Genomic DNA, 16,286 nt, shown 5'->3' on the forward strand with positions numbered 1-16,286 from the left:
TTTAGAGGAGTCCTGTCAATGTCATTTCTAAATGGGACCAATTTAGCCACTGACTTCTAATTTTCAACTTACCTTTACAATAGTAGATGCTTTTTTTTTTTTTCACATATACCAATCCATATTGCCACTGAACCCTTTGAAATGCAATCGGAAACTCCTTTCTTCCAAGTTTCCATATGCCATGAGCAAGTACGTTCATAAAAACACACACAGTGAAGTCTCACTAACGCTTAGCCGGAGTTAATAATTCTGTCTTAGGTTGATGTGTCTTTATTCTACTTTCAGCAAGATACACATGTTTGATAAAGAAACCAATAACTTCAGCGAATTTTAAAAAAACTTTTGGAAACATCAACACAAATAATTTAGGCATGAGTAACCTATGAATCAAAAATACTTTTAAGGCTGTCTGAGTTTACTCATTCTGAGGACATGCCTATAAGTTCTAAAATTGTACTCTTTTAAAATAGTCTATAATTTGGGCTATTCTAGAATTACTTCCTATTATGTTAGTTTATATATGACCTATTTGCTCCATACTGCTTGAAACTATTGAAGCTGTGAGTGCGTTTTTTCCTATAGTCTATAAATTGATTATTGATTGTCTGTATACACAAACACAGACACACACGCACCCACACACATACAACACACACACAATGACGAAAACAATCCTTCCAAGCAGGAACTCTGTTGAGAGGGGTGAAGTCTAAAGCTCACTAACCTCGACAGTATTTTCCAGGAAAGTATTATAAATGTTTTATTTCAAGGCAAATGGCTTCCTTCAAAAAAGCCCTATAAAAGATACATGTGTTCCTTTTTTTTTATATTTTAAATCAGTTTTTATAAATCAATATATGTCCCATAGGACACCCTGACCAGAAAAATTGTATTAAATCCTAATAATGTAAGTTATGTGTTTAGAAGCATTTAGAAAATTGTATGTTCTTTTACAATGTGATTCATCAACTGAAAATGTGGTTTGGTAAGTTGAACAATGTTTCTCACTGAAGCTGGGGAATATTTTTTCTTTTAAAATGTATGATATGCATGTCCAACTTTATGAACAAAAATAAGTAAATTTTAAACTTTACCAAGATGGCAACACTTTTTAGCTTTTGTGTAGCTTTCATTGCTAGTTGAACATAAAGTTCTTAGAGCAGCAAATATTTATTTCCCTGCCTTCGATGTGAAGGTTTGTGGAAGTAAAAACTGAGAATTTAAGATATGGAAGTTAGAAAATTAACTCTGGGCAAGCCAATTTTGGAAAGCAGTTTCTGACTGGAAGCTCTTGCTTTTCCAGACACGAGGCAGGACTGATGCACAGTCATTACAGACTTTGTTTATAAATGTGCTTCCTATCTATCTTTGTTAAATCAGGTTAAATCTGAATGCTGTTTTCCTGGACATCTTCCAAAAGTGCCACTGAAAGCTTACTAAAGAATTTATTCGAGGAATCACATTCTGATTAAAATACATAATGGCTATTTTAAAATTATATCTTATGAAAGAGAATATGGTCTAAAAGAGAAATTGAGAACATTTTTTCAGGTTCTACTGTCAGATCTCACTGCATCATTATTTTGGGAAATGCCTAAATTTTTACATTGCTTTCAGTGCACAATGATATTCCAAAAATTTAAGTACAATGCACGTGTTCAGAATTTTCATTAAAGTCTAAAATATAATTGTACTGAATTTATACAGTCACAGGGATTTGTAAATCCATGTCATCTGAATACAAACATTTCTAAAAGGTATGGCTTTATTAAGTAAAATTTTATTATTTACCTTCTGTTTTTACGCTCCATCTTATCTAGCTTTATAACAATAATCTATAGCTGTAGAGAGAACAATTCTGTCCAGTAAAGGCATTTTATTTAAAGGTTTTAAATAAAGAGGAGACTGTGTTTGAAAATTTAGCAATGCCAATTTACCACTTTTTCACAACAGAAAATGGTCTGTAATGTGATTTTTGATATGCAGCTTTTGTAAATACATCAGAAGTACCACTCACTAAAAAAATGATTGAATAGTACAGGTCCAATCTCCTCATAATGCATATGAAATTTCTTTTTTGATAGAATTTATTCTTTCATGACTGTTAACATGAGAAACAGAATGTTATTCTTTGCATGCATACAAATAAGGGTCAAATCTCATTCTTTCAGGGCCCCCAAATGACCAATTTCTATCACTGTTTCTTGTGTTGCATGAATTTATACCACAATACACTATGTGAAATATTTTGGGGGGTAAGCAATTGACAAGCCGAATCACAGGCTGACAAATCCATTACAATGCTTTTGTAAATAAAATCTAATAGCACACAGCCATGCTTATGAATTGCTTTTGTGCTCCATCGGCTGAGTTTTCTGTGGTTATGACAGTAATGGTATGGTCTGCCAATGCAAAAGCATTTACTATCTGATCTAAATTTACAGGAAAAAAAAAAATTGTCACCTTTGATCTAAATGGATAACTATATGGAATCTATTTTTAAAATAATGTTTTGAAAGTTCCAGAATTAAAAGCTAAAGTCCTTGTTCACAAAAGAAGGACAAGTACATAGTATAGTTATCCATGCAGTTATATGCAATGTAAACGGTCTTTTAGGAATGTTCAAAACTTCATGAAGCCACAGAAATCCATCAAAATTTCCCGGTTCTCATTTTAAAAGTATATATCTAGCAGTGAACTGTGATATTTCACAGTGACTAATAAATATTTTTAAAAAACAACTTTTTCCTAAAATTATTATTGAGAGTAGAATAACATAAATAAGTGATTTAACAATTCATCTAAAAATCATTTAGACCTGAATCCCTTGATTCCTAAACAAGGTCAAATAGAAGCCAGGCTCTCTCCTTTGCTGTGAAATGTTTGCTTTTAATTTTCCTACTTGGTGCTTTTTTTTTTTTAATGCAAACTGTTTGGTTAATGAAGAGAAACATCTGAACTCTTTTTATTCTGTTTATTTGTCGGAAAGAACACAGTCTGAACCGCAGCGAACTTACCATCATTTCAAGTGTGTGCTGGTTACAACTTAGCACACCTCCTTTTCAAGGATGGGGCCATTTTATAAAGAAGATGGACTGTCCCGTGGAGTGATTTTTATTTTCTCAATAAAAGTGAGACTTTTCAAGGCCTTTATTTTCATTGCAGTGGGTGAGAGACTGTCATGTTGTATCACAGTAATTCAAGATCAATTTCAGAAACACTGGAGCCTCACGCACCTATGAGTAGCTCAGAGCCCACTAGTCACGAACAGAGGAAGTCATACAATTGCTTGTGTTAATGTTCTCATGCGACAGGCAGAGGCAGTCAATGTTAGACCTGGTAAAACGCATCTAGCTCTAGGTGGGATCTGAGGGGAGATGCGGCAACAAGAAAGCGGCACCAACTGAGCATGCTCCTATTCAGGCAGAGACAGAAAGGGAGTGGACGTACTGTAGAAGCTGGCCATTACGTAGTTTTGGCAGCGATCACCAGTAAACTCATTTGGGCACCTGAGAGAAGAAACAAAAAAAAACAATGGTAGAAAAAAAAACAGAGAAAAAGAGAAGAGGTGAATATATGCTAGAAAGAAGCTCCTTCAGTGTCATTTGACTGAACTTGGTGAGTTCACTCTCAGGAACTGAGTCTTTGTCCTCATCATGGCTTTCAGACTCTGGCGTTTCCCCCAATGGGATAAAAATTTGGATAAACATGATAGAAAGATCCCAGCATTTTAAGTGACCGTGTTCTCTCAAACGGAGCCACTTAAAATGAACGCTGGATGTTTTCTTCAACTAGGTTTTCCACTTGGTAGCACTGGAAGGAAAGGAGTTTTGGTTGGCCCACCTGCCATGATTGCCAGCATCATGGACCATCCTGATGGGTTTTATGAAATTGATGACCTTTGCAGTTTGTTGAGACACAGCTAGACAAGATCATATTGAATGGGTTTCGGCCCTGAGTGAGTTAACCATGATTAGAACAAAAGGAATCAGTCACAACTGAGCAGTAAAGTCACCAAGTGGTAGCGATTGTTGCTGTAGTTTGGGGGAGAGAGCAAATTTCAGATTATTTTAACATACTTTCTTGGGTTTGGACTTTCATGGGCACATTCTCAGTACATCTCGCTCCAGTGAATCCAGGTTGGCACCTAGAGGGTAAAAATGTAATAAGCAATCGAACGCTAAAGACACTGAACTTTCAGACTGGCAACTTTCCTCCTATGGAGTATGGAGAGTCCTACAAATGACCTGGTGGCTGAACAACATAGAGAAAAGGAGAAGACAAAACATTTAGAAAACCATGTCCCATGAAAACTGTGGGGTACATATTTCTGTTGTTTGCTTCAGTCTTCATAAAATCAGTTAACTGAAATTTAACTAGTGTGAGGCTGAAAGGTTGAAAGGGCTTGGCAAGGTATGGACAGATAAGTCATTATCTCTTGGGCATTTTTGAATTTGTCAATGATCAACTGACATTGAAACACTGGTTTTGGAAAGAGCTTATATGGTTCCATCCATCATCATTTACCATTGAAATGATTCTGAGTTTTTTCTTTTGTAGACCCAATTTTGTACTTCATTTCATTTCGTTGTTGTTTAGTTGTTAAGTCATGTCTGCCTCCGTGACCCCATGGACTGTAGCCTACCAGGCTCCTCTGTCATTGGTATCTTTGAAATCATCAAATTACAAAAGAAGTCAAGCACTTTCACACGCTAATGATTACTGACAAGAAAAATGACATCCTCCTTCTTTTTTAAAAAGATAATACAAAGTAGGTCTTATTTTTAATGGTGTAAAAAATCTATAAAGAGGCAGATTTTTAGTAGTACAAATTTCACTTCATGCAATTATCCCAAATCAAATATACATTTAAAAAATTTAAGCAGTTATTCTTCTACTGAAGTATTTAATGAATGTCATTTTGCATTTAAGGTAAACTGTTTTGAAACTGTATAAAATTTACATTTTACTCACTCACATTTGCCTATCAAAATTCCAGAATCTCGGTAGAATATTGTTCTCAAGGTCTTGGGGTGGGGCTGTGTCTAGAGATGGAAGTCCTTTACAACTGTTCTTTTTGTTGCTGTCACTCCAGTAACTAAAGCATTTCAGAATGGATTCATTTTACCCCAAATATCATACTCAAAGAAACAGGGTCATCAAAAAGTTCCAGGACACAAATATACTTCTTACAAGTGCCCCACACTGATAGCCATGATTATTATTAATAGTTCATACAGACCATAAACATCATACATGGTTTATTTTCCAGAATAAATAAAACTAACACCACCTTTTTGGCATCAAAGAGATGTAAATAAAACTATTCATTTTTGCTAATATCAGGTTGATTTTTTTTTTTTCATTCCCCTTAAAGCCAAATTCAATGCGAAAAAAACATTCTCAAGTGATTTGGTACATCTGCTTCACCAATTTCACGAAGAATGGCTTGTAAGAATAAATACTAGCAGTTCCATATTTTCAGCCCTATGAGTACTTAGGTAAATAAAGTATAATTATGATCATTAATAATAATATCAATAAGCTTAACAACAAATATCTTGTTATTTATATAGTTTTTTTTAATTCTTCAAAAAAAGTTTTTATAAATGAGCTGGTTATTTTGGTATAGAATACTTTGGCTGAAATGAGTAGAGGAAGAACTACCTAGAGAAATACAAAAATAAGAACTATAACCTGGGAGGTTGGGTCATTTCTTATGAATATGTCATTCTACCTGCTTCAATTAAGAAGGTCTTTCCATGTAATTTAAGAAAAACACATGGAATCTTGTTTTCCATGTAACTTATTTGATGTAAAAATTTGTGAAGTATATGAGATTTTATTTTTATATTTGTTTCTGAACCAGGACTATAAATCCATATAGATATACACTATAATTAAGTAGGTAATTCCAGAACTAAGAATATATTCTATAATGACCATTTCATCTTACCTGTTTGCATTCTTCACAAAAATTTAAATTCTTAATTTGATCACATAATAATCTATTTGTTTCATTCAAAGAACATAGTATAAGATGTGTGACTATGGCGAGCATGCATGTGTGTGTGTGCACACACGTGTCTGTGTGTGTGAGAGAACTATTAGAGATAAGAAATGCACTTATTTAAGAATCATGAAATTCACAAAGAGCTCAAGAATCATGAATCCCTTAAGATAAGAAACACATTTATTAGAAAATTGCCATTTATGCATCTTAGATGACATTTTTGAAATAAGAAGGCATGGGACAACTAGATGAAGGGGATCAAAAATCCTACCCAATCGATTTTCTAATTAGTACAAGATTCTAAAATGATGTTTACTAGGAAACTAGTAGTATAAGATGGTGGTTTATCTCTATCATAAGATGATACAGAATATTTGGTGCAGTAACAGTAGATTTGCATAAGGTATACCAATTCTTTTTGGAATTTCCTGCTATATCTGAACCAGAGCTATCCTTTCACTAATGTTTATCTTCACTTGGATGCGTTTTATTAGTGTAAATCCTTATTATTATTCAAAGTGGGGTCCAAGGACGAACAGAATCAGCATCTGCTGGAATCTTGTTAGTAGACACAGGCCTCAGTCTAGAACTACGGAATAAGAATCTGCATTTTAACAAGATCCCTAAGAGATCTGCATGTACATTAAATTTAGGATGTCAGGGATCCTGACTTCCAAAGATGGAGACCAAGGCCCTCTATCTTGGCACCACAGAATCTTGCTGTTTGGATGTGAGAAGTCTATTTGGCTTCATTGGGCCACAGTTGTCTTCAGTGATAAAATGAAAAGATTTATCTAAGTGATTATCAAAGATTTCTTTTACCACAAAGGTTCTGGGAGTCACTCTCCTACATGGAATCACTGCAAAAACCTGGCATCATCTCTTCTGAATGTATTACCAGTCAGGGAGGACTCAAGAACTTTAAAATGATTCTTCTGATAGAACTGATTTTTTAAGACCATCATGGAGGCAAAACAAATGTTAAATACCTATTCCTAGGCCAGTCAAGGATTCAGAGCTATAATCATTATGTAATTTTTGTGGACATCTAGAGTTGCTGCCCAATCAGGTGGGAGGAAGTGGAAACAACTTCTGCATAAGCAAATTGCAGGCTGCATTGATCGGGCAGAGAAAGCGTATGCAAATGGAGATACACCTGATCTATAAGGTGTGAGTGGCTCAGTAGTGTTAGACTCTTTGTGAACCCATGGACTGTAATCCACCAGGCTCCTCTGTCCATGGGATTCTGCAGGCAAGAATACTGGAGTGGGTTGCCATTTCTTTCTCCAGGGGATCTTGCTGACCCAGGGATCGAACCCAGGTCTCCCACATTGTGGGCATTCTTTACCATCTGAGCTATCAGGGAAGCCCATCTGATCTATAGGGTCTGATTAAACTCTACAGTATGACTCCTAAAAGAAGAGGGAGACTGTCTGGCTGCTGGCATACTTTTCTGCTAGCATTCTCCTTTAAGCAGCCAATCTGTCACTTTTCTTTGGAGATAGGAGTACAGTAGCTTTAATCTCATTGTGAACAATATGCTCTGGCCTGAGTCTGAGCACCTTCCAAGAATTCTATATCTTAGAAGAATCTGTCTGAATAACAATTGAGCCCTTACTGTAGCTTCAAAACTATGTATACCATTTGTTTTACCGATCAGATTATAAGATGGAGATATTTTTAAAAATTTTAGTATTTGCTCTTATACAAAGATAAATAAAGATAAGCAAAGGTAAGCGACCTTTGTTCTATATTTGTTCTTCAGGAGATGAAAATTCACAGACAGTTTCATCTGAACTGAAGCACTGTCTCTTCAAATTCAACACCATCTCTTTCCTGATGTCACCTGCTCACCAACCCACGTCCATGCCCTGGGTGAGGGATTCCTTATTTGGCTCTCATTGTATGGTGCCTCCATCTCTTCCACTGCCCTGACCTGTTGGTCTTGTGATTACCTCTTTGTGAAGACGATGAACATATTCTGATCATTTTATAGGTCTAATGTTTTAGCCCAGTGCTTGGCTCTTGAAGGACTCTCATAAAATACTGATTAAATTGAACTTGATTGAAGGTTAGAACATAGTGTCCAGTAAAGAACTGTATCAAAGAGACCCATATAGCCAATTGATTGGCCAAGTACATATCAATATTGAACTTTTGGCTTTAATTTCTATAGTTTGTGACCAACTCTCTCCTCTGTAGACTTCCAAATATTTTTTTTTTTTTTATAGTACCTTTCTCACAGACTCCTTCCCCTATTCAGAAGTCTTTAACATTGAGTCTGGAATTTGGAAAAGATTCCATATAATTCTTTAACAGTAAGTCTGTTACCTCAAATTTAAATCCCATTACTGAAATACCATTTAACCCAGGATTCAATAAAGCAGTTACAGTCTAGTAACCAAGACTTCTGCATAGTAAAATAAAAATGGTTCTTAATAATAACCTTAATACATGGTGATTATACACTTACTGTGTAATCGATGATCAATTCATGTCATTTTGTGAATCAGTTTAGTGTTTGGTATATTTTTTACATTCTAATTGAATAAATTATTCCCCCCCTTTTTTGGTGGAGACACTAGATATCATTAAAGATATTTCCAGAACCCCAAGAATCTTCCGGTTATTTAGGATTTGCTAATTTTATAAGCCATTATAAATGGCTTAGCGGCTTTTGAAATTTATGGTCAATTTATAAACCATCCTTACATCCCTTCTCTTCCTGTCTTTACTTCTTGGTTTCATTAATTTTCATTAGATTCTTCCTTGATCCAACAGGAGAAGGGAAACAGGTTTACATATGGTATTTCACCTCTATTTACCCATCACTCCACCAGGAGATATTTTAGACAATCATCCAAAAAATAAGAAGCCCTACTGTCTTTTCACTCTACCCAAATACTAGTTGGGGCATTTCCTTCACATAGTACAACATCTGAAGCAATTTCTTTGATGTCCATGTTTATAAATAGTAGGTAATGGAAAGGCCAACATGTACATGTGAAGGGTTTTTGGCGAGTTTAAATGTTAGGCATTGAAGACTTTGGTTTACGTTGTAAACCAGACTTGGCAATGTACACACTACAGCGCTAGTTTGTTTTTCTACAGTATCCTATTGCAGGGGCTGACTTTTTTCACCCCTTCACTCGGGATTCTGACTAGAACTCGCCCACTCACTGGCTGAGTATCTGTGTTGTACATTATTCTTTCCCAAATGGATTGTTACTATTAGTCTGCATTTTTCCAAGATGAACTGCATTCTGTTATCTACTGTGAAGTGAAATTTCTTAAGGTTCGTATATGCTTTTCTAATTTGTGTTTTAGTGTTCCTTATGGTATCATCTGCAAAAGATATTTGTTTCCTCAAGGAAATGCCTTCTTCAACATCATTAAAGAAAATATTAAATATAATATGTTCCTTCAATAACATTGCCTACAGATCCAACCTTAGACCTCCCCATCAATGTTCAGCTAGTATGGATCATCCCATTTCTTTTTTATTATGATCTGGGGACTAGTTCCCAATTTTTGAGATAACGGTATACACAGAGTGGCCACAGTGGACTCATAGATAAAGACTTGGGTGGGGGGGGGAACTAAGTCATCCTGGATCTGCACTGTTGTTTTTCAATGTCTAAGACATACAATCTCACTAATGAGGTGTTGGTGTTTATGAATTAACCTCTCCTTGTTTGAACCCTGGTGCCCTTTCCAAAGTTCTGTTTGTACAGCTTGTCCTGAAATGCTCATCTGTAGATGAAAATCCTTGCCATTGTTTACCCTAAATGATGTATCCTTTACTTTGGGGTCAAACAATTTCATCGGATATGGGCTCAGTCTATAGCCCATACATCTCTCTGTCCTTGTGACATGATGACTTATGAACTCAGCTAATTTGTGGTTTGGTTTTGTCTCTGGAGGATGCCCCTATACACAGCATAGCAATTCTGAACCTTCCATCCACTCCAGCCTCATTTGATGATGAAACCTCTAAATACTCACTTTCGACTTAAATCTTTCAATAGAAATATTTCAAAATGGTGCATTTTATTTTATTTTTTGATTTCCTCCCATATTTATGGAGGTATTATTGACAATATTGTGTACACTTAAGGTGTGCAAACTGATGATTTGATATATTATACATTGTGAAATGATTACCACAATAAGCTAATTAACTCATCAATCACCTCATAAGATGGCTATTTAAAAAATTTTCAGTTATAAGATAAATAATTTCATTTATAAGATAACTTATAACTTCTTCAGTTATAAGATAAAAAAAATTCCTGGGATCTAATGTGAAATTAGTTCATAATATGGTATTGTATACTTGAATTTTGCTGAGAGATCATTTTGTTTTAAATAGACAATATGCTTCTCAAGGTGAGGGCTGTATACACGTATTTTCCCCCATGGAGACTCTGCTTCTGGCTGGTTAGTGTCCTCCATGATACATTCCCTTAACTCCCTAAATACTTGTCAAAGCACTCAGCACACCTATCATTTACAATTTAATTAATGATTTGAAATCTGTCTGCTACTCACAATGGCCTACGGACTCCATGAGGGCTCAGACCATGTGATTTTGCTTACCACTTCATAACGAGCACAAGCGCAGAATTTGCCTCGTGGAAGGAGATCAATAAATATATGCGGCTGCCTAACCGATTTCGGGAGAAAAAAAGAACCAAGCTATTAAGAACACAATGCAACTGCTTTTAGGCCAAACTGCCGCTAAATTGTCTTCATGAAAGTCAAAATGAGTTAATAAGTCCCTAGGAAGTACACGGCAGGATTGTAGATACAGAGAGGGACACAGAGGAAATGAGTATCCCTTCAACATTTTCTACATGTTACTGTAGGAAATGACCACAATGACCATCACTGTAGGTAGGTCATCTGAAGAGCTGACTCTCTAGATCTTTGCCATATGAGTCCCACCCACTCACAAAGGTTTGTCTCCCTGCTCAATGTGATAGCAGGTACGTGTCTCACTCGCTCTGAAGGATGAGGTCTCCCAGAGCTGGCTGTTCCTAGGCACTCCAGGACTAACCCAAAATATATTCCTCTGCTCTAATCCAAATGTCTTCTTCTACAGCCACGATGATGAGGCCACAGGACACAACCTGAATCTGAACCACCAGCTACTAATGTGCTATAAATATATTATTTTCATCATCATTTTTACTTGCATCAATTACTAAGCAAGGATTTTATAAAACCTTAGCTAGCGTCTTGACTTTTTCTCCCCATCTTATCTAGTGCCCAGATGTCTCTAATCTGTATGGAAGTCTCTCCTCCCTAAACATCTTCTAGGTTTATGGTGTACCCAAACTGTTCCAGAAGGTACTATGACTCTTGATTAGTTATCGCCATGTCCAAAGTCCTCTCCCTGGTTTTCAGAGCTCAGAAACTGATTCTCCTGCCTACTTGGCTTTTTTTGTTTGTTTTGTTTTACTTCCCAGAATGGAGTTGCTGGTCTAGGTATGCATACCACTGTGTCTAATAGGAAGATTAGATGGTATGGTATATGGTATGTTTAATAGTATGTGGAAAAAACTCCATAAATGATGACTCTGCTTATAAAGTCTTCAACATATTCCAGTCTTTTCTTTTCCTTATTTAAATTCTCATTATCATAATAACCAGCATTGTACCTCCTGGGATGAAGACACTCTAATTGATCTACTCTTTTAGATACTCTATTTCCATAAATAGACTAAGTTCCCAGGGATCAGAGACCATGCTGTATATTTTCGTTGTGTTTACAAAAATGCCTGGGATAGATGTAGCTGTTTTATCAACAAATTTTAATTAATATTTCATTTACTGAGTTTAATTTATTATAGCACATTTGTTGTGACTTTATCTCCTTATAGTTAAGTATTTTTCATAACTGTCTCTATAATTATGTGTCATACAATATAGGCCCTTATATATACTACATGGTTTCATAAAAATTAATTAGACAAAATGACAAGCTCATGTTTAAAGTCACCTCCCACTTTCCTATGTTGTGTTTGTTTTCTGTTTCTGTTTTTAAACAGAAGGAAATTAACTATCAGAGGCACTACATGATTGAATGAACACCAAATGCAAAGTTATAAAGCTAGCTGGTGGCCCCAACAAATCAAATAAAAACCGCTAGTGTTAAATAAAATGAAGAATTGGGAATTAAACATGATAACACGGTCTGTTAAGACAGGTGTATATATTTTTCCAATGTCTACAGAGAGAATGTAATTCTACCATTTATTTTTTATTGTAAGGAAAAACTCCCTTCCCCAGAGTTAGAAGTGCTTTCACTGAAATGAGTTCATTTAATTTCACTGACTCCTGGGAAGAAATTTGGAGAACATGTTAACTCTATGTTATAAATAAATTGTCCAGAGAGTTGAAGTGAAAGAGCTCAAGACTAGTCACCAAAATTGGTGGTTAAAACTCTAATCCCCACATGGGGATGCCACATCTGTCCACAGGACAGCATCATAGGTTTATAGATATGGTCTGGTATAAAGCCATTTTTAGATTTAAAAAAATCACGTCAACGTGTGCCAAAAGAGTTCTCTTAAGTATAACTTCTCAGAAGAGCAGATATACAAGAACAAGGGGAGAAAACCAAGAGGATAATCTGGACAATGTCAAGTTCAAAGTGTCTTGTTTCTTTGAACCATGTGACTACATGAGGCACCAGAGGGTAAAAGATGGAATGATTCTTTTCCGGTCTTTATGCAACCTGGAACAGAAACTGTTTCCCTGCCCGCCCCCACCTCAGGATAAACTTTAAATTACTATAGAGAGAACAGAAATATAAAAGATGAGAAACACCTTGGAAATTCCCACACTGTTCCCAGGAGAGAAGTCCAAGTAACAGCAGACCTCTCCTCAGAGAAGTGTTTAACTCTTATATGGTTAATCCATTTGGAACACCTTGTTCTAAATGGAGAGACAAAAGAGATTTGCTGTAAAGTCTTCCACTTCAACTCCCAAGAAGACAACAGTGGATTAGGTGACCAGAGAGACAACATGGAAACTTACACGCTTGTGGTGTTTCTGAGTCATGTCTTAAGTCAGGGATAAAGCTGACTTTGAACGATGTGGCTCATGCTTCAGAAATGTTTTGCTCTAGACAGATGGACCATATGGAAACTATGAACTGGCTTCATACACAGGGCCATGATGAGCCAATGCAACACTTTTACGTTTTCTGTTTCTATTAGAGTCGTCTAGTGAACAACATTTTATTGTAAGACTTGGTATATGATGTGCCTTTGTTTCATTTCTGACTAGTGATTGTTTTTAATGTTATCCATGTTTGCAACACAGGGATTAAAATATATACTCATTTAACAAAAAAGGCATGAAATATTTTGGATATTGACTATACTCAATTCTTCAGTGTTCTGGCTTGCTTTCATATATCAATAAAGGCAGCGCAAAAGGGGATAAAACTTATCAAACTCATAGATGTCACAGGTTTTCTTTCCAACAAGAGCTCATGATAATCTTTAACACTTTTCTGAAAGATACCAAAAAAAAAAAGATATAATAAAATCATAGTGCAAATTTGCTGAGAATTGGTACAGGATTCAGTTGGGGGACACAATGTTTATTCATGGTTTGCTGCTTTAATAACTATTAGAGGAATACCAAACATTTCACATTAAGATCAGAAAAATATAAAGCAAGTATTTCTTTCTAGATTGGGCTTAACGTTTAATGAAAAGCTGTGTGGGTGAAAAAAAAAAATCACAGCTGTTGGCACAATACCAAAATGGAACCAGTGAACAGCACTTAGGTGATAGCATGTTTTGTATAGGTCGTGGGAGGGCCATAGAATAGCTGAAATTAATATGTGGGGAATAACTGCACTGGTTCCTAAGAGGTATTCAGAAACTATCATATGTACTCTCTCAGCTTGCAAATCTTTTTGCAAAGGCTAGGATGAAAAAGATCATGTTTCATTATTATAATTAAAATCAAGTGGTCTCAGATGCTTTTTTAAAGAAGTTAAAAAAAAAGGAGGAGGCACAGATTTAAATAATCTGGGTATGATTGTTTAAAAAGGAGAAGCATCTAAGGTACTGTAATTTAAAGGTTTTCTTCCAAGGAGACTTACTGAAACATAACTAGATTGTATGTCTAAGACTAGGACAGACTAGCAGGATATTCCCATCTAGTAAATGTACCTCATTTTACAGATTATAATTCTCAGCTTCTGATATTTTCTATTTTGATCAGAGAAAATCTTATAGGAAATTACAGAATTTATTCATTTCTACTCACAATGAAAAATTCAGGGAGGCAGGAATGTTTGGGATATATTCACAGCAAACTAGCAGAATCAAAGGCTAAAACTGACCAATTTTAATTCTCCGCTATAGGTACATAGATTTGATATGCTGGTGACCAAAAAAGTGAATCTTTAATTTTCAAACAATAAGCATTTTGGAAACAGAGGAGACTCTGTTCGGTGTTATGCTGCAGCCTTGATGGGAGGGAAGTTTGGGGGAGAATGGATACATGTACATCTATGACTGAGTCCTTTTGCTGTCTACCTGAAACTGTCACAACATTGCTAATTGGCTATATCACAATATAAAATAAAAAATTAAAAAAATAAACATTTGACAGTCATAAAATCATTCAGACCTGAAAGAAAATTATTTTTTATATATATGCTTTCATTTTTTATTTTGCTTCAAAGTTTTGAAAGACTCTTACCTATTAATTTTATCTTGGCTTATAATTATTCTCTATATCTATGAAAGATAAAGCTCCTAGTTAACTACAAAATAAACATGTATTTTTAATCATTTAAATGAGACATTAAATATATTTTAACATGACAAATTATTTGAGTCCATGGACCACACAGACCCTATATATCAAGCATAAACTAAAAATGCATTGCATAATAAACGTGCTTTTAATGAGACCTGCTAATTTTAACTGCAGGGTTTTAATATTTAATGTCCTGACAACATCTTTGTTTAATTTTGTATGTTGAGAGAGAATAACTGTGATACTTCTTAATGATTCATCAACTCCTTCAGGTCATTGGAGAGAGCACCATTCTAAATGTATCTATAAATAACTATAGTGCATGAAAACACACTCTGCCTCTACACACAATGATGCTACACATACTAAGTGCATTTCCAAACTAATACACATTGCTGGTTTTTCATTAGTGAGATCAATTTAAACTCCCTTTTTAAAAAGGAGCTGTAAAGCTAATGCCAAGTTTAACAGATTGGTCAGCAAATAATTGCCTGCCCTTCTGCTTCTTTTAGTTGTCCTATTTGCTTCACAGGTGACACCAGGGTAAAAAGGAACATTATCTTATAGCTTCATTCATACATTGGATGGAGATGCAGGTATCCAAAGTTCTAGGCGTCTATGATATTTGCACATCTCTCTTAAGTAACAGGAGGAAAACCACAAAGAAAGCAACTTTATAAATATGAAGGCAAAAAAAGAAAAACCAACCAAACACCCACATGGAAAAAAGCAAAAAACCATTCTGGATATAACAGAGTAGATAAATGGTGTGAACTTTTCACAACACTCTACAAATAAAACATTATTCAAAGGATGCAACGAAACTGGAAAAGGCAGCAACAATACATCATGAGACATGGAATCATCTGAAAGAAGCGGTCATGGACAGAAGTCACACAGAGGATTTCTTTTCTTACTTGCACAAGTATCTTGAGGGATTTGAAAGGTCTTTCACCATGAAGCACTCGCCTCCATTCACACAGAAAGTTTTCTCCTTCTCTGCACACTTGACAAGATGGCTTGTCCCAGCTGTAGATGTAGATGTGGCTGGATAAAAGATAAACAAGGGAAAGTTTTACACCCATCTTTCCCTCTTCTGAGCAGCCTTTAAATGCTCTTAAAAGGAAGAGCTCATATAAAATAAGATGTACTCCACTAAACTTTCAGGCTTAATAAACAACAGCGTTAAGACTTAAAGACATTAAGTACTTTCTACGTGCAAATAAATAGAATAAATTATAAAAGGGTAATTATAGTTAATTTAATTACAATTAAATGGAAAACAAACATTTCTTATAACCAATACTTTATCTTCTAAAGAAGTTGAAAAGAGAAGATCTACTAAGGAAAATACATTTTTCATGTATGGCTGAGTCCCTTCACTGTTCACCTGAAACTATCACAACACTGTTAATTGGCCATACCTTAATACAAAATAAGAAGTTAAAAAAAAAAATTCCAGGAAGGCTCAAAAATAGTGATA

At 35.3% G+C, this 16,286-nt stretch overlaps 1 protein-coding gene across 11 annotated transcripts in view; it reads right to left on the reverse strand.

The window, feature by feature from the left end:
* The window catches only part of NRG1 (neuregulin 1), a 1,106,536-nt gene that overhangs the window by 17,236 nt on the left and 1,073,014 nt on the right, over positions 1-16,286 (reverse strand). For 6 of the 11 annotated variants that reach the window (XM_081523492.1, XM_081523490.1, XM_081523491.1 and 3 more), the window contains 2 exons: positions 15,721-15,850; positions 3,451-3,509 (listed from right to left, as the gene is read on the reverse strand). In XM_081523492.1, coding sequence (XP_081379618.1) covers positions 3,451-3,509; positions 15,721-15,850 — 189 coding nt within the window. Of the gene's footprint in view, positions 1-3,135; positions 3,510-4,079; positions 4,148-15,720; positions 15,851-16,286 lie in introns of those variants that run through there. The other 5 variants (XM_081523489.1, XM_081523487.1, XM_081523496.1 and 2 more) reach the window with 3 other exon arrangements.

The sequence above is a fragment of the Giraffa tippelskirchi genome, chromosome 8, assembly GCF_054371585.1.
Source record: "Giraffa tippelskirchi isolate mGirTip1 chromosome 8, T2T-mGirTip1v1.2.pri, whole genome shotgun sequence".
Taxonomy (NCBI): Eukaryota; Metazoa; Chordata; class Mammalia; order Artiodactyla; family Giraffidae; genus Giraffa; species Giraffa tippelskirchi.